Genomic DNA, 20,785 nt, shown 5'->3' with positions numbered 1-20,785 from the left:
AAAAAAAAAAAGAAAAAAAAAGAAACATCTGTGGGATGAACACATGTAGGAATGCCCAGGCTGTGGCTCACCATGGGGGTGATGGTTTGGAAGGAGAGCAAGTGTCCAGGTCCACACCACAAGGGCTGCTTCCTTAACCTCCAGGGGGCGGGGGCAGGTGGTGGAGAGTGAGGCTCACCCCAGAGAGAGAGAGAGAATACAAGGAACTCAAATGAAGTGCCGAAAAGAACAGGTGTGACTCTGGAAACTTCTCTCTCTGAGATGTGGTTCTTCATCTGCACGGTGAGAAGTTTGGACCGGGTGGTCTCTGGGGATTATGGTAAAGGGAGCTGAGTGTGGGTGTCAGAGCTGGACTCACCTTCAGAGCTGGACTCACCTGGGTTTGACTACTGCTTCTTCTACGGGTTGGCTGCGTAGCCCCGTAAGCCGCCACTCACCTCTCTGGGCGCATCTCCTCAGCTGTAAAATGGCATGAGTGACCGCAGTTGATAGGGCTGTTGGGTGGATTAGATGAGGCAGTGCGTGCCCAGCCCCTGGCTCCAGGCCTTCCCTCCCCTCTGCGGCTTCAGCCCCTGGAGTCCCTGTCCTCCCTCCTCACCGGCCACCGCAAGTGTCCATCACACCTCCTCCGCCCCAAGCAGAAGGAGACCCACCCTCCCAATGCAACAACTCCTTTGGCCGCCAACAGGGGGTTTGACTCCTGTGGGACTCTGGCCACCTGGCGGTAAAGGAGGCATTTCCCTGTGCACCAACCCAGCTGGGCTACTTTCCTCCTGGCCCAGACGAGAAGTCCCCTTCCCAGCATCTAGACAAGGCCTTATGACTCATTCTGGTCACAGAATATGAACAGAAGTCGCTTAACCGCTTCCACTGCTGACTCATTACCATTCCCTCCTCTGCTCTCTCCACTTCCCTGAAATCCTGAAGCCCACAGTTGGAGGACGGGTAGCATCACAGTCTGGAAGGAGCCTGGGTTCCCAAAGGGATGTTCAACTACACTGACTGTGACATGAGTAAGCAGTGAAGCTCCCAAGATCTGAGCGTTTACCTGTGACTGCAGCGGTGGCAGTCTCCCCGAGCTAGACCAGACCACCTGAGCCTTCCCAGGGCCACGGCTCCTAAAACAGGACAGATGCTCTTTGCTCTGACTCGCCCTCCTCAGGGAGTAAGGATCAGCCTTCCCCTTCCCCCTCCCTCCGAGAGAAGTTCTGGATTCTAATGCCCCCATTCACGCTCCCAGTCTCTCCCAGGGTATCTGTCACCCTCATGCAGATGGCACCTTGTGGCCAGCCTGGCACCCTGGAGCTCCCCAAAGACCTGCTTAGATGAGACTGTGCCATGGTCTGGGCCTCAGTTTCCCCACACACCCCATAAGGACCTCAGGAGACCCCTCTCGCTCTGATATTTTCCCAGGAAAGCACATCTTAGAGGGACTGCCCTCGGCCAACACCAAGCAGACCACACCCTGGCCCAGCCTCCAGCCTACGTGTGACCCATAAATTCTCCCTGCTGAGTAAACACATTTTATGGGGCCTGGGGACACTTCCTGGCCATGCTGTTCCCACCTTCCCTTGTCCTGCTCCGGCCTGGCCAGATCCCCAGCACACACCTCCCAGGGACCCCCAATCCCCATCCTTCAGTTTCCCTCTGCTTCTTACCCCTTTTCCCCAACACCTGCATCCCCAGCTGTAAAGAGGGTGGAGAGTTTCCTCTCTTATCAGCCGTTTTCTCCTCCTCCCTGGTTACACAGTAATTGGGAACAGAACTCCTGGCAAGGACGGGTCGGTGCCTATCAGCTCCCAGGGGACAGTTTCCTGGACAAAGAGAAAGTGCCCCTTCAGTGCAGTCTCAGGAGGCAAGTAAGAGGCATGCAAATAGGAGGGGGGGCAGAAAGGACCCCAAAAGGAAGGGAGAGGCACCCCAGCCCAGGAGCCTATGGAGAGGCTTGTGCAGTGAAGTCAGAGAGAGAACGGAAAAAAGCGATGGTCGGACCAGAGGCGCCAGGGGAGATTCAGACACCAGTGCTCAGCACAGCCCCATCACAGAGAGCCAGCCTGGCAGTGGTGACCCAGTGACCCCCTTCCAAAGCCTCCATCTGCAGGGCAGCCAAAGCACGGGTACTCTGGAAGGTCTACTCTGGAGTCTGGGAGCAGCGGAAGCAAGAGAAACCCAGGAGGGTTTCTGGGAGCGCCCCTCCAGCTGCACTGTGGCCCAGGACTGAGCCGGGCACCTGGGGCCCGCCGGTGGCACTCCAGCCTTCCAGAGGCCTGGCTGGAGCCAGCGGAAAGGGCCACCAGCCAGAGAAAGGGCAAAGGTGGACACCCTACCTCCAGATCTCCCTGGGGCAGGCTCCCTCCTCCTTCCAGCTCTTTGCCGTGATCCCCACTTTCTGTGACCTCGGGGTCCCCAGCCTACGCTGGGGATTGTGAAGGTGACCACCCCGGAGAAGACTCGCTGCAGTAGGACTGAACCCAATTTGGCAATGGTGACTCCCTCGACGTGGAGCTGGCGAGGGCTCTGAGCCCCTGGGCACAGGGTTCAGCCCCTTCCAGTGTTCCCGACGTGACCTGCCTCCTTGATCCCAGGGTGTTTTAAGGTGACCCACGGAAGTCCCCATGGAGACATAATCCTGCTTGGATAATCCCACATGAGAATCCACCTCTGCTCACCCTTTTGATTCCAGGAGCTTCGGGAAAGGAAGGACGCCACCCTCCACTGGCATAGGCCCCTCTGCCCCCCTTGCAGCTGCCCGTGGAGGGTGCCAAGGCGGGCCCGGCTCTCCATGGGGGGATGGAGAGGAAGAGCTCGGGGGGCTGTGAGGCCCCAAAGAAGTGTGGCCTGTCCTTCTCCATCGAGGAGATCTTAAAGAGGCCGGCTGAGAGGAGTGATGCAGTCAGGCCGGAAGGGGCAGGTGGAGAGGGCACCGGGCAAGCAGCAGCTGCAGACTCCGGGCCGGAGAGACCCCCGCACGACCAGCCCCAGGGTAAGTGTCTTCTGGCCATTTCTCATCTGTTCCTGGGTCTCCAAGACCCAGCTGCACTCAGGCAGAGAGAAAGCTGCTCCATATCAACAGAAGAGAAGCCTTCAAATTTCAAAGAGATGTTAGACACTGGGCTGTTAGCCTTAAATACTTTTCTACCCAGCTGGGGACTGTGGCTGTTCCAGTGTGGGCCAAGGCTCAGTTCACTGCAGGATGCAGGGACCTGGGGCTCGTTCCTGTAACCAGGCCACAGCTGAGAGTTATCATTTATTTATTCAGCATTTACAATGTGGTCGGCACTGCCCCGGAGGCTGTGCATGTCTCTTCTTTAACTTCAGTAGAAAAGCATAATTATCATAACTTGACAGATGTGGAAATTCATCTGTAAAGAGAAGACGTGGGTCATGCCCCCAAGTCACAAAGCAGAGGACCCGAGACCCAGCCGCCCCCAAACACCTGCTCGGTCTGTCGTGTTCTTTCCCTTCGTAAGCAGAGTTCAGCCTGCACAGCCTCTAGTGGCTGAAGCTCTGCCCCGGATCTGCCCACCCTGATCACACCCCAAGCCAGTGCCCACCCCAGGGCTTGCCCCGAAATAACAATGACCAGATCCCAGGTCCCTGCTTGAGAGCCAGCTTGAGGAGGGCTGGAGGAGGGCACATACACACTAAGAGTCAGGAGTCAGCAGTCAGTGTCACCTGTCCCCCGGCCTGCTGAGCTACCTTGGCAAAGTGCCTTTCCACTCTGGCTTCAGCTTCATCCTCGGTGAGACGGCTGAGTGATGGAGGAAATGGAGCTGGTGATGTCTCGAGGGTCCACTGGAGTCTGATAGGAGATGAGCCTGGAGAATCTCACAAAAGGGTCCCAGTCCTCTTTCCTTTCCACCCCTTTAATCCAAGGAAAGGAAGCCCAGGGGGGCCCGTGATGTCTTCTCCTACCAAGCACGGAGCTCCAATCCCTCTACCAAGTCAAGTCTCCCAAGATGGGGATTGTGCTCAGAGGCGGGCCAAGGGAAAGACCCTGGCGGGCAACACGTCCCCGGGGAGCTGACAGCTTTCCCAGTAGCTCAGCCTATCAATAGGAAAGGGCCCCAGCTTAATTTTGAGAAGTTCATTAATATCCTCCAGTGAATTGAATGAGCAATGAGCATTCACAGAAACCATTCTTCTAAGGGTCTAACCAGAGCCTCTCCTGCTGCAGCTACATAAAATCCATGTCTGTCTTCTCTGCTGTGGAGAGAGAGATCTTATTTCCCCTCCCCGAGCAGCTTCCCTTCTCCTAGCCTGACATTGGCTGATGGCAAAAAGGAGGCCAGTCATTCTAAACCTCTCCTGAAGCTGCCGGCATGTTTCATGCCAGCTATCCCGCTGGACCCAGAGGAGACCCCCAGTGAGCGCTTACGAAAATAGCAGTCATAAGATCGGACGGTGCTCCACGGCCCTCATGGCAATCTCACGGCCGTTGTTCTATCCATTTGTCACAATTGTGAGCCCTACCTTAGAGCTGATGAAACCAAGAAGACAAATCACCTGCAAAAACCGCAGAGTAGGTAGCATTAGAACTGAACCCTGGTGGTCTGAGACCATCCAGTCTAGAGTATTCCTGAATGTGGCCTAAATCCATCCATCTCCCCGCTGGGCTGGAATTCAGCATGTCCAATACTCGTAAGGGTCGCCGTGGTGGTTTTCAAGATGACTTTGAGGGACAGGCAGACAAAGATTTTTTTTTTAACTTCTTTATTGGAGTATAATTGCTTTACAGTGGTGTGTTAGTTTCTGCTTTATAACAAAGTGAATCACCTATACATATATATATATAACCCCATATCCCCACTCTCTGTGTCTGCCTCCCACCCTCCCTATCCCACCCCCTCTAGGTGGTCACAAAGCACCGAGCTGATCTTCCTGTGCTATGCGGCTGCTTCCCACTAACTATCTATTTTACGTTTGGTAGTGTATATATGTCCATGCCACTCTCTCACTTCATCCCAGCTTACCCTTCCCCCTCCCCGTGTCCTCAAGTCCATTCTCTACATCTGCGTCTTTATTCCTGTCTACAAAGATTATTTATGTCGATCGTTCTGTAATGATTTCTACACTAACCTTCTATTTATGACACATGATACCATTTACCCATTTATGGTCATGATGTGAGGTGTTCTTTTAAAATAAATGTATTTATTTAGGTAAAACAAAAAAAAGTCTGTTTAAATGTGAAGTAACTAATAATGCAGGTGAGATGCCAGCATGTTCGAAACTATAAAGGTAACTTGCACAAATTGCAAAGAGCTGGAGTCTGTGAGATGCTAGGCTGGGCGGGGAGGGCAGGAAGCTGGGATTCCAGAAACCTGGCCTCTAAGACCTGGTCTGGCACCGATGCACTGGAGGACCTCAGGCAAGCCGCTCCCCTGGCTGGGCCTTCGTTTCCTCATCTGGAACACGAAAGAGCAGAGCTAGAAAATTCCTAAGGGCCCTCCCCTCTCCGACATGCCATGACCAATTCCACAACAAGCTGCTTGCGCAAAAGCCTCGGTAGTGTCACTTGTGGGCATTTTCCATGGCAGAAGCTTCCTCCCTGCAGAGGGGTGTCTGTGCCAGGCAGGGAAGGACCTACTCACCACCTCCACCTCTCACTGCCCCTTAGGAAGCCCCACCCCCGTCAGTGTTGGTGGCCCAGCTGATGCCTCTCCACCTCTGTCCTGTTCCCCACCAAACACACACACACACACACACACAGCATGCAGAAGCCCTCAGGGAATGGGCAACAGGACAGAAGAGGTGCCTCCAGGGCCCTCCCCTGTCCCAATAATAACAACAGAGGAATAAACTCCTCTTTGTCTCCACTTAAAGGGCTTCACAGAGGGGCTCCTGGAGGTTGACTGGAAAGCGTTACCTCAGGATCCCAATCCCCTAGGGAGCTTGTGAAGAGGCAGCATTCTAGGCCTGGCACCCAAGACTCTGCCTCTAGTCTAGGGTGGAGGCCAGGAATCTATTCTAGCAAGCTCTCCCAAGTGAGTCTGACGCAGGTGGTCCGAGGACCATTTTTTTGAGGAGGATGAAGTCCAGAGAGGCAAACTGGCTTGTTCGGTGCTACAGAGCAATACGTGCCAGGTCCGGGGCCAGGTCAGCGACCCAGACCAAGGCCAGTGCTGGGCCTCCCTCATTTCTCATGGCAGGGACCAAGGTCCCTCCCCACAGCTTCCCACTCTCACAGGGACCCTCATAATCTAAGGCTTGGACCTTCCCCAGCCTCAGTGGAAAAATCCAGGAGGGTCTCCCAATTTGAAGGGATGCTAAGCCCAGCTGCCTGCTCACTCCTCCTGAGAGAGGAAAGCCCCCCAGAGTTTGCGGGTCCTCAAAGTCCAGGGAGACCCAGTCAGGAGGAAGTCACTTTGTACTGGAGGATCAGACCCTGGAAAGAAAGAGATCATCTCTGCACCTGTCCCACTGATGACCCTCTGCAGGGAAATTGCAAGTCCCGTGGGGGAAAGGGGAGAGGAAGATGGGCAAAGAAGGGACCACTTCAGTGGGTAAACCAGTGTGGATCTTCTGGCCTGGGAGGGACACAGATATCTTCCCTTGTCCATTCATGGGCCATTCAGTCCCTCAGTGAATCACTGCTGAGTGCTTACTCTGGGCCAGGCGGCAGGCTGGGGAGGCAAAGGTGAATAAAACCAGAAGTAGTGGGGCTTCCCTGGTGGCGCAGTGGTTGAGAGTCCGCCTGCCGATGCAGGGGATGCCGGTTCGTGCCCCGGTCCGGGAAGATCCCACATGCCGCGGAGCGGCTGGGCCCGTGAGCCATGGCCGCTGAGCCTGCGTGTCCGGAGTCTGTGCTCCGCAATGGGAGAGGCAGCGACAGTGAGAGGCCTGTGTACCACACACACACAAAAAAGATCCTTAGCCTAATCATCTCTGCAAAGACCCTATTTCCACATAAGGTCACGTTCACAGGGACCAGGGGTTAAAACTTAGGCATTTCTTCTTGAGGGGAACACAATTCAACCCCCTCCCCCTTTCCTCACTTCTTCGTCCCCCTCATTTTCCTCTTTCCCCCCTCTCTTCCCTGTCTCCTTCCTCTTTCTTTTCTCTTCTCCCCCTCCTCTCCCTCCTTCCCCTGCACTTCCTCCCCAGCCCCCAGCTGCCTAGAACTAAAGGCAGTGGCTCTGCTCTGCTCTGGGTCCTGGGAGAGGGAGCCCTGGCTCAGGGCTGGGGCCAAGCCTTCTTCTCGCTGTTCCTCATCTTCTCTCACACTCTTCCATGCTGGGGTGATGGTTTCTTATTCCTTATGACTCCTCATAGGTCACTTTCGGTCTCCATATATAAAACTCTCAAAGTTCCTTTTTTTCCTTTCTTTTCATAAATGCTGTTGCTACAGAGGTTTACTCTTCCAAATACTCCTTGTACTGTGGCAGTTGGTAATCATTTTTTGGCCAGAAATGGCTCTTCTCCCTGTTTACAGGGCCTGGGGGTTTGGATACCTCTAATCTGGGTACTCTGCATCCCTGCACTTGGGCTGGCCTTCTGTATGTATTTTCACAGAGATAAGAGCTAGTTAACTTCCTCCTCAGTTCTCAGCAGGAAGGTTAACTGGATATGGATTCCCGCATTGAATAGAAACAAGTTCTGTGACACTTCCTGTGTCACATCAGGAAACACCCTCTAGCTTCACAGCTTGTGTTGTCTGTCTGTTCCCCTGCATTGTCACAAGTATAGAATGGAAAGGAATAAGGGCAGGAGGGAAGCAAACACAGACACACACACACACACACACACACACACACACACACACACACAACTTCTCAGCGAGGAAAACAGTTATAACTGTTGAAATATGATGGCACCTTGAAAGCACATGTAATCAGCCCATGTTCCAGTACCCTGTGCCCAAATCCAAGCACACCGTCCTGAGAGCCACACTGTAACAACACAGAGAAACATACAAACCTGACAAAGTGCTTTGAGAACACAGAGGAAACAGCAACAAACTCTGCTTGAAGGAAGGCTTCAGAGACAGCAGTCAGGCAGAGGAGGGGAGAGAGCACGCCAGGCAGAGGGAAGCAGGTGAAGCAGCCCAGAGGAATAAAAAGGAATATTCCTTTTGAGAAACAAAGAAACTCAGGGTGGCTGGAGTTGAGAAATCATGGACCAATGTCAGCGGAGATGAGAGGCATGAGGTAGGCTGAGGTCACGTGTGCCAAGCCAAGCACCTTGGCCTTTATCTATGTCCATCAGCATCTTTAAAACCTACGTTTGGGGAATTTCAGGCTTCCGCTGAGATGCACAGTCAGAGAGACCGTGGATGAATGGGGGACGGAGCTGGCTACACTCTGGTGCCCTCACAAGGTGTCAAGAGAGGAGCCCTCCTGCTATTTGTTTTGTAGCTTTCCCGCACAAAATCCTTTAAACAGAAGTACAACTTCTATTTTTAAAAGAAAAAAAATATGAAAATGAAAAGTGTGGTAGAGTATGAGGGGACATATATGCTGAGAGCCATATATAAAAAATACTATGAAAGGAAGACCATACATGTGGAAAATAACCATCTTCACACTGCTGAGGGGCGGATGGGCACTGACCCAGTCACCCATGGGAACAGGGCGCAAGTCCGTGGCTGGTGAGCTTTCCAATGGTCTCTCAGCTGTTTCTTTTAGCAATTTCTTTATCCTCATCTCTTTCCACTCTAGCTGTATTCTCTGGGTTGTTGTTTATTTATACAAGTAATCCACGTTTATTATAGAAAAATTAAAAATACAGATAAACAGAAAGAAGATAAAAGAAAATGTAGCTATAACTTTACCATCTCCTATCCAGTAGTAAGTACCATTAACACTTTGATACATGGATACATAAAGATTGAGAGAGATTTTTTTTGTACAAATATGGAGGCTGGTTACTTGCACACTGAAATTTAGCACTCTTTACTTATAGATTAAAAAAAAAATCTGTTGTGTTTCCTCATGCAGATTCACAACAGACCTTGGAGAGAAGGAAATCTTTGACTGATTTGGGTTTTGATGGATGAGTAAGAGTTTACTAGGCAAAGGAGGAGGACAGGCTTGCAGATGTAGGGGGTAGTGAGAGCAAGTCCCTGGAGGATAAAAAGGCATGGCCGATTTGGGGAATCTAGAAGCCATCAGGTGGCGCAGGAATAATGGAAGTGATGATCGGGCAGAAAGCAGATGACCCTGGAAAGCGGGGGAGCCTGAAGAGCTTGAATGCTGGGCCAAGGAGTGTGCCTTGCATGCTGTGGGCACAGGGAACTGTAGAAGTCCGGGACCACACCCGGAGGGAAGAGGCCAGAGCATCTCTGCCCTGGGAGGCGCCTCCCTGCACCCCACCTGTCCTGTTCAGGTGTCCTCAGCCTGCAGGAGGGCCCCAAAAGGGAGCCTGGATCTCCATCCTGCCCAACCCGCTGCCTTGGGAAGACAAGGACAAGGCCCGTTTCCGGAGTCTCAGTCCAGCGGCAAAGCCCCCGTGGCCTTAGCTGAGCGGCCAAGGCCAATTAGCAGACCGCAGAGAAGGAGCAATCAGGGGAGGGAGCCATGCACGGAAAAACATCAGTTTATAATTAGGTGGCCTAATCACCTGTGTAAATGGTGTATTTCTTATGATCAATGTGCTAAACGTCTCAGGTTTAATTAAGTTCTGCTGACTCGCTCTCTTTGAAGACCCACTGCAGTGGGATTCACAGCTCCAACAATTAATAACCGGGTGAAGAGCAACTTGAAGGGGGCAAGTTCCTACCCCCTTCCTACCCTGCCTCCCCGCCCTCCCCCGGGTGCCCTTGGATGGGGCTCCACACTCCCCATCATCCTCTCTGAGCCGGGGTCCAGAACATCCCAGCCCTTCCCCATGATTAAGAATCATCCCATGGGTTTCCCTGGTGGCGCAGTGGTTGAGAGTCCGCCTGTCGATGCAGGGGACGCGGGTTTGTGCCCCAGTTCGGGAAGATCCCACATGCCGCAGAGCGGCTAGGCCCATGAGCCATGGCCACTAAGCCTGTGCATCCGGAGCCTGTGCTCCGCAACGGGAGAGACCACAACAGTGAGAGGCCCGCGTACCGCAAAAAAAAAAAAAAAAAAAAAAAAAGAATCATCCCATGCAATGGGTGCTCCATCCATGAACTGGTACTTCCAGCTTCCTGTTTAATGAGGTTCCTTCTGGTTCCAAAATTCTACCTGCAAAGTCCTGTGTTCTGCCTTCTCTGTTCCACATTCCATTTATACTGTTCTGCCTTCTCTCATCTGCTTCATCTCTCTCATCACCTACTGTGGTCTGTAACCCAAGCATCAGGCTTCCTGGCCCCCTCACTCCTTTCCTAGAGCAGCCTCCTCCCGCATTTGATGGGAAAACTGAAGTGTTGACCTTCATACTTCCTGAGCCAACCCCTCAGATTCTGCTCTCCCCCATCCTCCCTGCCCTGTGGACCATGGGCAGGTCATTCTGCTCTGAGTCACCACCCGGAGCTCCAGGGCACCACCCTCTCCACTGGACATGTTCCTTCTCCCCAGTCACCAGCAGAGAGATGGGCCTGGGCCAGTCTTCCCTTCCTCTCACTTTCCCTGTACTTCCAGTTTTCCCAACACCATCAAAGTCAGCTCTATGACTGACGGATACTCTGCTTCCTAGACATATGTGGCAATTAGAGGAAACTGCCAACACAAGAAGAGACTTAAAGTGAGACCCAGAATATGACTTTTTCAAGAACCCAATGAGAAAACCAGTAAGGTAGCACTATCCAATAGAACTTTCTCTGATAATGGAAATGTTCTATATCTGTGCTGTCCAATATGGTAGCCACTGGCCACATGTGGCTATTGACCTATGGCTAGTGTGACTAAGGAACTGTATTTTTTATTTTATTTTAACAGCCATAGGTAGATAGTGGCTACCATATTGAACAAGGCAGACCTAAGGAGTTAAACTTTTAACAAGGTCCAGCTTTAGATCCTAACCTTGTTTCCCTAGCTCCAGGTTCAAGTCTATCTGTCTCCCAACATGGCTCTTCTGGTGGGGTGTCACTAGTCATATTTCAGGGACCCCCACTCACTGGGGGTGATCTCAACTCCAGGACCCCTCTCCCTACCACTCCTTTTTATAGTTCTCCAAGTTAGGGATATTCAGTCTCAAATAACATCCCAAGAAGAGTTGTATGGGGACAATCAGTGTTTGACTACTGACATCCCAAGAACCCATGCTCAGTCTTAGGGGAGGGGCTTTGGCCCTTGAGTCCTGCAGCCCGGTCCACTTGGGGCTCAGCCTCCATCTCGCCAACCATGTGAATTTTAGACACCCCTCTTTCTTCACAGGAGAAGTCACTACAGCTCTTGGGCACATACACATAGATCCCATCACCATCATTATCATCATCTCTCAAGAATAAACATTTATCCTGAGAATGTATAGTTCAAAGCTAATGAGAATAATATTTTTCTTACTGGCCCATAACTTGCCAAGCAGCCCCTCCCCAATTATTTTGCAGGGTAGGGTTCAGATCTTTTCCTCTTCACCTATCTCCAAATTATGCCCGCCCTTCTGGTCCTACAGGAAATACGGGAAAGCCATATATATCTTAATAGCTGCTCCCTTAATTACACAAATGGAAACTTGAAATAATCATTTTATTAAGGAATCTATACTTAGTCATGAGCCCTTGTTTGCCTAACTTTCCTTCTGGGGAAAAAGGAAGAGATAGCTTATTTCTATTACAATCTACATTCTGTTTCTAATCCTCCGTTCTCCACATTGCTTACTTTCCTGTATTCCAGTTCAGCACCCTACGTTTTCTGTTCAGTATCCTCTATTCCAAAGCTCTGTATTCCCAGAAGAATCCCAGATCCATGCTGTCCTTGACCTCAGTTTGCCCATCCAACCTGGAATCTTCCATTCTGTAAAATTTTTTTTGCAATTTTCTATAGAACTGCACTGTATCACTAATATCATCTAAAATGCTGACCTCATGAATGAATGAATGAATGAATGAATGAGATACTTTCAGCATGGCTTGCCATTTCTCTCTACATCAGTCCTGGCTGGCTTTGGCTCTATCCCTTAAATACACCACCAGCTCTAAACACAGAATAAATATCTCTTTTTTTAAATTTAAAAAGTAGGGTGGACTTGAAGAGGAAAAAGGGGATAGAGAAGGAGAGAAATCAGATCACATCAGCTGGTTCACAATCCAACAGCTTACTCTAGGGGGTAATCATGTTTGAAACATCACTGTCCGGGACTCCCAAGAAGCTTCCAAGAGTCAGAAAAATGAGTAAAAGTACTTTGAGGGAATAAAAAAATGGACTAACAAAAATGAGGGGTAGTCAGGAGGGTGAGACCAAAGGCAGACTATGAAATGCACTTGTTGATTCTCAGAGATGCAGGAGCAATTCAGCCGGGAGAGTTATCCTCAGCAGAAATCTCTCCTCTCTGGCCCTCTCCTTTCACCCACCAGGCAAGCCCAAGGCCAGGTCTTTTAAGCCATTCAGCCTCCAACTGAAGAGAAAAAGAATTACAGAATGTCAGGGCCTTAGCGATTTGATCATTCAAACCCTCTCTCCTCCCCCATTTCTACAGATGTGGAGACTGAGGCCCAGAGAGTAAATAAAACATGGCCCAAGCTGTAGACTGGAGCCAGGAACAGAGCTCAGGGCTTCTGATATCCAGCTTAGTGGGTTTTCTACTGTCCAATGATAGCAGGATGGATAATAAGCACACACACACACAAAAGTTAATTGATCTCTTCAGCTGTTAAACCATCATGAGTGAAATCCATTTTTCACTGTGTCTACTCCAGCTCATAGTTTGTGGTGGTTTTACCTGTTTTGGGGGGAAAAAGAAAGTGGACTGAGTGGAAGTAAGGAGACCTCAACAACAGTTTAGATCCCCACCCCTCCTTTCCAGCTAATTCTGCTCTCTCCTGACCTGTGACATCTGACAGTGCAGAAGAGTCCAGACAAATCATTCTGCGTTGTTTCTTGTGACAGTGTCTTATCTGCCGAATGGGTTGAGAACAGAGCCTAAATTTCACCTTTATTCATTTAGAGCAAATAATTATGAAGCTCCCAATAGGTGCCAGTTACTCAGCAAGTCCAATGTATAGTCCCTGCCCTCCAGGAGCTCACAGTGGAGAGAGACACAGAGACACAGAGAGACAGAGAACAGCAGGCTTCTTTCCCCAGAGGGTTTGAGTCTCGCCAATATGCGTGAGGGATGCTAGGACAGGACGTACCTAGATTCACCATCATTTTCTGAGAGCAGACTTTTCTTACAGGAGTGAGAAAGAAATCAGGAGCCATGGTGGTCAACTAGAATGGTAGGAATTGGCCCCAAAAGGGAAGGTGATCTGTGTGGTGGGGGGGGCTACCTTTCCTACTATTCCTAAAATTGCATCATGTGGTCTTTGTTGCAAGTCAGACTAGAATTGTAACCCTGGCCTCAGAAGTCCATGGTCAGGGAGACAAACCTGCCCCACCTGGTTTGGTGCTTCCTCCAATGTTCACCGTCCCTTGGTTCCATCAGGACGTACAGCAAGGCTGGTTGAATCACCATCCTCCCTACTCTCCTAGCTTCTCTCACCCTTCTCCAGAGCAGCTTTCCAAATCCCGTCTTCATTCCTCCAGCCTCTAATCCCTCCCACCTCCTTCACTCTCTGCTGATGACCTGAGCTCCCGCTGTCCTGTCCTGAACAACACAATGCCAGGTACAGCGAGCACCTCTGACCAGCCTGCCCCACAGCCCTGCTCCATCAAGCATCCGCCAAAGCCCTCACTCTTCTTCCTCAGTTTCTCCTCCTGAGAGGCTTTAGGTATATGCTCCAGGCTGCACTCCAGACTTTTCCCCAACCTCCCTCTAGCCTTTTTTGCACCTTCTCGACATAAAAGTTCTTCTTTTCCTCACTGCCTTGACTTCATCCCAACCACTCACACCCCATCCAATGTAATACAACATATACTTGTTGAAGTTCCTACCCAGTATCAGAGACACTGTATTTAGCGTGTTTGTGGATAACACAAAATTGTTTTTTCGCTTGGCTTTGACCATGCTAATTCGACCCAAGTAGTCTTCCTGTGGACCTCAATGACGTCCTAAATGCCAAATTTGGGACCACATGCCTCACAAATCCATGCTGGAACAAGGCAAGCTAAATATACATACACACAGGCCAAGGTCAGGGTCTAGAACTGTACCTGGTACTTAACAGGTGTTGAATAAACACACTGGTTGTTTCTTATTTTCCTTCCCCTTCATCCTCTCTAATTTAAAGTCTGTGATCACTCCCTTCTTTCCAAACCTCTCTTCCCCCACGTTTTCTATGGAATTCTGTGGATCTGAGCTCCCTCTGTCTTAGGTAGGGTTCCCCCAAAAATAGACTGAGAGAGAGATTGGCTGGAGAGATTACATGATGTCATACTGTTAATTTGTTTTAAATCCCTGGGACCACATGAACATGGTCTCTCCAGCTGTCAACTGCAATATTTCCTCCACATCCCAGCAAACCTTTCTGAAGATGTGCACAGCTGTTGTCTCCTCCAGTTCCCCTCCCCTTCTCTCCTCTGCCCACTGCCCCTGAGCCCTTGCTGCCCCTATTCTGTGGGAACTGCTAACATTAAGGTCCTCATGCAGCCAGGTTCAAGGACCCCCTTTCTGTCCTCACTGCAATTAATCCCGTCAGAGCATGGACACAGCTGAGCCTTCTTTCTTAAAAGAGTTTCTTCGCTAGGTGTCCAAGTCACTGCACTTGTCGCCTACCACAGAGACATGTCCTTCTTGGCCTCCCTCACTGATTTCCCCTGGGTCCCTCGTTGGCTCCTGAGCCTCTAAATGGTGGATGGACCCGGGCTCACTCATAGACCCTCCACTTTTCTCCTCCTGCCTAAGTGATCTCACCCACTCTCATGAGATCAAAGGCCAAATATACGCTGATGAGTCTCAAATGTGAACCTCAGTCCCGAGATCCCCTTTGAGCTCCAAACACATAAGCATCTGCCTATTTGATCATTTGCTTTGAATAGCCAACAGGCATCTCAAATTTAACACATCCAAACTGAATACCTGATTTCCCATCTCTCTCTCACAAACACCCACACCCACACCCACACACCCACACAGGCACGCAGGCCTAGCTTCATGGGCCTGTGTGTGACCAGTGTAGTTGCACAGGGCCCTGCGCTCAGAAGGAGGCCTGACACTTCCGGGTTAAAGCTCATGGTCACCCTCTTGAAATTCTTAATGATTTTATGTTTGAATCTGTGTTTCATAAGCACAATCCAGTGGAACCACGAAGCACGTACCAGGGGCCTGGAGCCTCAGCTCGGGCTCAGTGCCCCTCTCACCACCTCCCTGCTTCCCTGGGATGGGCTCTCAGCCACCTGTTTCCCCGCCCCTACCCAGTGACCGCTGCCTCCTCTGTCATCTGTGTTGGGGGTATTGGGGAGGGAAGGGCACGGTTGTGAGGAGGGTCAAGGTCAGGCACAGGCACCCCGGCACCAAGTTGAAGGGTGGGCCCTGTGAGGGTCCACGCTCATGCTATTAGTATCCCTGTGCCCAAGGGAACAGGGCCTTAAGTAGCAAATAAAAAACCACCCTGACAAGTCAAGAAAGAGAGAGGAAGAAAGGAAAAAGCTTTCTTTCTGATCCCACATTTTCCTTTTGCACTAGGATCCCACCTATGATGCAGCGGCTCTGAGTGGGCATGAGACTAGTCATGTGATTGGAAACAGGCTTTCAGGGGCTGACTGCTGTGCTTTTTCTGTAAAGGGCTGGATGGTAATTATTTTAGCTTTTGCAGTCTCTGTTTCAACGACTCAACTCTGCCATATAGAGTCGCCTATGGCTGCCCAAAGCAGCCATAGACAATACATAAACCCATGGGTTAGGCTGTGTTCCAATAAAACTTTATTTCTAAAAACAAACAGTGGACCAGATGTGGCCCCCAAGCTGTGGTTTACCATTCCTTGTTACAGACAAGGGAAATTTGTTTGAAGGCATCTGAGCAGCAGAAAGGACAATCAAAGAAGTTTCTAGAAGGTTATCTTGGCCACGCTGTCCAGGATGGATGGGAGAGGGGGTTCAGCCTAGGAGCAGAGTTTCTAGGAAAGAGAACCTTGTAAAACTCCAAACCTAAGGAGCTAGAGGCCAAGTAGTGGCAACAGGGGTTGAACGGGTAGAACAAGACAGCACAAAAGCTTCACTGAGACCAAGGTCACTAACCCAACTTGGACCCTCTTCCATCCAGAGGAGAGGAAGGGCAAGCGGAGGATCCGAACCACCTTCACCACAGAGCAGCTGAATGAGCTGGAGAAGATCTTCCACTTTACCCACTACCCTGACGCCCATGTCCGCAACCAGCTGGCAGCCAGGATCAACCTCCCAGAAGCTCGGGTACAGGTACAGCCATCCCCACCCTCGGCCCCCCACCTCAATGCACTTGGGGCCATGGGTAAGATCGCATGTATCCTGCACCCTCTGGGGCTGCCCCATCAGAAACTTTCCATTGGCTTTATCCCATGAGTACAGTTATACTGGCCAAATATCATTTTCCAGGAAATGAGGCCACCACAGTTATAAGATAGTTTCTCACCTTGGGGGATGGACATGGAGGTAGCATAGATATCTGCTTCCACTCCCTCCTTCCGCACTTGGCTGTATCTCCAGAACATCGTTCACCACACAGCCTCATTCACAAAATAGGTCTTGACAATCTAGACCAGGGCTCAACAGACTTTTTCTGCAAGGGACAAGATGCTAATTAAGTTAGGCTTTGGGGGGCCATAATGTCACTGTCACAACTATTCAACTCTACCCTTGTAGCACAAAAGCAGCCGTAGTTTACAGTATGTAACAAATGAGCATGTTCCAATAAAACTGTACTGGTGAACACTAAAATTTGAATTTTGTGTCATTTGCATGTGTTACCAAATATTATTCTCGTTTAGATTTTTTTCCCAACCATTTAAAAATGTGTAAACCATTCTTAGCACAAGGGCTATACAAATACAGGTAGGAGGCCAGAGAAAGCCCAAGGCTCTAGTTTGCCAACCCCTGACCTAGAACACATGGGCATCACTTTGGAGGCAGCACGGAGAGGTGGCAAGGACCCTCCATGGTCAGAGACCTAATCTGTAATCTGTCATTTTTTCCCCGCTTGTGTCTATGGCTTCCTCTGTGGTTAGAGATACAGTAGCCCCTTGTCACTCACTAGGGGTATGCCTCGCCCTCTGCATATCCCCAGTCCTGCAAGAACCACTCTAGCAAATCCAATTGTTGCATGTTGGCACTCTCTCTAAAACAGTTTTCTAAATCACTCTTCATTTTTTTTTAGCAAATATGATGGGGGAACTATACTCAATATCTTTTTTTTATAATTTCACTTTTAATGAATAAACAAAAAAGCAATCCTTGAAAAACAGAATATAATTTTTAAAATTTTATATTGGAGTATATTTGATCTACAATGTTGTGTTAGTTTCAGGTGTACAGCAAAGTGGTTTAGTTATACATAAACATATATCTATTCTTTTTTCAGATTCTTTTCCCATATAGGTTATTACAGAGTATTGAGTAGAGTTCCCTGTGCTACACAGTAGGCCCTTGTTGATTATCTATTTTATACATAGTAGTGTGTATATGTTAATCACAACCTCCTAATTTATCCCTCCCCCATCCACCTTTCAATATCTTTTTTTTTTTTTTTTTTTTTTTTTTTTTGCGGTATGTGGGCCTCTCACTGTAGTGGCCTCTCCCGTTGCGGAGCACAGGCTCCGGACGCACAGGCCCAGCGGCCATGGCTCACGGGCCCAGCCGCTCTGCGGCATGTAGAATCTTCCCAGACCGGGGCACGAACCCGTTTCCCCTGCATCGGCAGGCAGACTCTCAACCACTGCGCCACCAGGGAAGCCCCACCTTTCAATATCTTATAACCTATAATGGACGAGAACGTTAAAAAAGAATATATATATCTATTTGTATATATATAACTGAATCACTTTGCTGTACATCTGAAACTAACACAACATTGTAAATCAACTATATTTCAATAAAAATTTTTAAAAAATATGATGGACTCATTCGAATTCAAAATCTGCTCCAGGGTCCATGTCAACATTCCACCCTTCATTTCACTGGAACCTACTCTTCTGGTGAACGACCGCCCCTGTCTGGACTTCTTCCCTTTTTCTTCCTATTTGAAATCAGTCACCAGCTAGGTGGGTAGCATCTGCATCTAGTGTAAAGCCCAGAATTCAGCATCTGCCTCGGCAGAATGACCAAGTGCAGATGGCAGCGTGTCATGGATAATCAGGGCACTTGTGAACACAGGGAACCGCCAACATTCAACCAACCTATAGATGCCACGGGGCCCAAAGGGGTTGCAAACCAGTGGCCCACCAGCAGGAAAGAACCCAGACGGGTTTTATTTGAACTGCACGGTATCTTAAATCTCAGCGCTTTCACATAAAAATCAAGATTTCTGCCTTAGAATTTGGATGAGCTTGCAACGCTGGCCTCACATTTCCACATGGTGACTGTTGGCTAAAGCTGAGAAACTGCCCACTTTAGCCACTGTTCACCGCAGACCCCACCACTCCCAGTTACATGGCACCCATCTGCTTCACCCCCTCCCATGAGCCCACACCCCTGCAGGTGTTGAAGGTTGTGATCCCGGGTCCCCTCTCTCAAGGCAGATCAGATCCAAAGAAATCCTGGATGCCCTGGAGCTTCCTAAACTGTAAGGGTTGGTCCCTTGGAAGGTGCCGTCATTATGCATTTTGAGGGGAGGAACAAGATGGAGAAAATCCCTTTTGCTTATCTCCATCCTCTCTCGCCTTCATCTCAGATCTGGTTCCAGAATCAGCGAGCCAAGTGGCGGAAGCAGAAGACCAGCAGCCTTGGGGCTTCGCCGCAGCCCAGGGAGGCCGACTTGGCCCCGCCCACAAACCCGGACGTGGTCGTGAGTGGCTGAGGCGGAGGGCGGGGGGGGGGGGGGCGGTCGCGGGCGGGAGAGGGGGTGTGGCTGGGGACCTTCGGAGCTCTGTCTACAGTAAAAAGTGCACCGGCAATTCTTTTAGAAAGATAGTAGGCACGGATGCTCGGGAAGTCGCTGCCTCTGTCCCCGTGTCCTCCTCCACTGAGTGACAATCACACTCCTCTCCCTCCTCCGGGGACCCACGTGTATTGCTTATGCAAAACTTCCCAGTTTATGGAGCAGGATCACAGAGTAAAGGGCGGTGTGTGGAGGTCAAGCGCACTGGCTGGGGAGTCAGGCGGCCCCGGTTCGAATCCCAGCTCTGCGCTTAGCAGCAGTGTGGCCTGGAACAGTCACTGTGCCCCTCAGAGGACAGTCATAGATTTGATGAGGATGAAACGACGGCTCATCACCTAGGAAATGCTCCCTAAGGATTAGCTGTCCACTGAGTCAACACAGATTTGGAATGTGTACCAGATGCCAAACAGAGGGACGGCAGCAGTACACAGAATAGACACTCCTATGGGTAACGGTGTGTACAAAGCCATGAGTGACCCTATGAGGTAAGATTTTTAATTTATCCATTTTCTGCTGATGCAGAAACTCGACTCTGAGAAGCAAAGTGACTTTTCCACAACAAACAGTTGCTGTAAATGCCGGGATGGGGACGAGGTTTCCTGGCCCCCCTGGGCACACACTTCTCCCCAAGTTAGTGCCCTGACCCACTCCGAGCTGCCCGAGAGTAACGGGGAAAGGTTGGGAAGCCGAGGGACAGCCCAGGGTAAAGCTCAGGGCTCACTTCTCTCTCCTGGCCTCTCCTTGTGACAGGGCCCCATGCTGCTGCACCCTGCACGGCCCAGGCTGGCTCCTCCCACAGGTTGCTATCCACCGGCTCAAGGTCAGCTGGCCTCTGCCTGGCTCCCCACCCGGATCGCCCTCCTCCCATGCCACCCATGGGAGACACAGCCTCTCCCGGGTCCTCTCATCATCCAGCAGACCTGCATCCCTGCACTTTGCTTTTTTTGCACCTCCGCACCCCAAATGGGGCAACATCTGTACCACTTCCACACAGGAACCAGACATCCTCTCCTTAGTGGAGCTGCTCTCTTCTCCAGGTGAAGGCAGGTGGCGGGAAGGTGCCCAGGTCTCTGGGGGAATCAATCTCACGATCCAAAGACAACCCACAGCCCAGGAAGCCACCCTGAGCTTGTCCCTTGGAAGGTTGCATGGGACTCAGCAGCAAGGTGACCAATAAAGGAAGCTCTCATCTCTCCTGGCCAGTGTCACCCTCCTGCTTCAGGCGACAGACACTGTGTGAGGTCTCAGGATGATCTCTGGAAGGAAGAGGTCGTCCTCTTGCACCTGTGCTTCCTCTGATTTGCTGTGTGACCTCCAGCCAGTCACTCACCTGCTCTGGGCCTCATTTGTAACACAGGCAGTTGGACAAGGTGACTTCTGAGGGTCCTTCTGGCCCTTACTTTGGTGAGATGAACTATGGTGAGAACAGAGGCACAGAGGAGACTAAGGAGAGGTTTGTTCATTCATTCATAAGCGCTCACCTACTGAGCACTTCATAAATGGAACTGGATATTGACATGAACAGCTGAGGCTCTGTGCCCTGAAGCTCAGTCCAGGTTGGTGGAAGGAATGGTACTGACCTCCCCCTGCAAGCAGAACTTTCGCTCAATGACCTTGCAAGAGGCCCATGTCTAACACATTCTGTTTGGCTTTGATATGAATGTCCTAAAGAGGGAAGGAAATATAGAAACATTTCTTTAAAAATTTAAACAGAACTTAGTGTCTCTGGTTATTCTGCTGGCTTGGGGAGGGATGTTGTCATTTCTGGTTTGA

At 50.4% G+C, this 20,785-nt stretch overlaps 1 protein-coding gene across 1 annotated transcript; it reads left to right on the top strand.

The window, feature by feature from the left end:
• Positions 1 to 261: 261 nt before the first annotated feature.
• ISX (intestine specific homeobox) lies at positions 262 to 20,311 on the top strand. The gene is given in 9 exon segments (XM_060114221.1): positions 262 to 282; positions 570 to 724; positions 2,216 to 2,402; positions 2,746 to 2,983; positions 16,208 to 16,359; positions 18,806 to 18,919; positions 19,763 to 19,951; positions 19,953 to 20,049; positions 20,235 to 20,311. Coding segments are annotated over 9 exon segments (1,230 nt in total).
• Positions 20,312 to 20,785: the final 474 nt, after the last annotated feature.

Source organism: Mesoplodon densirostris, chromosome 11 (assembly GCF_025265405.1).
Source record: "Mesoplodon densirostris isolate mMesDen1 chromosome 11, mMesDen1 primary haplotype, whole genome shotgun sequence".
NCBI lineage: Eukaryota > Metazoa > Chordata > Mammalia > Artiodactyla > Ziphiidae > Mesoplodon > Mesoplodon densirostris.
The sequence above is the reverse complement of the archived record's forward strand: the minus strand, read 5'-3'. Positions and strand labels throughout refer to the sequence as shown.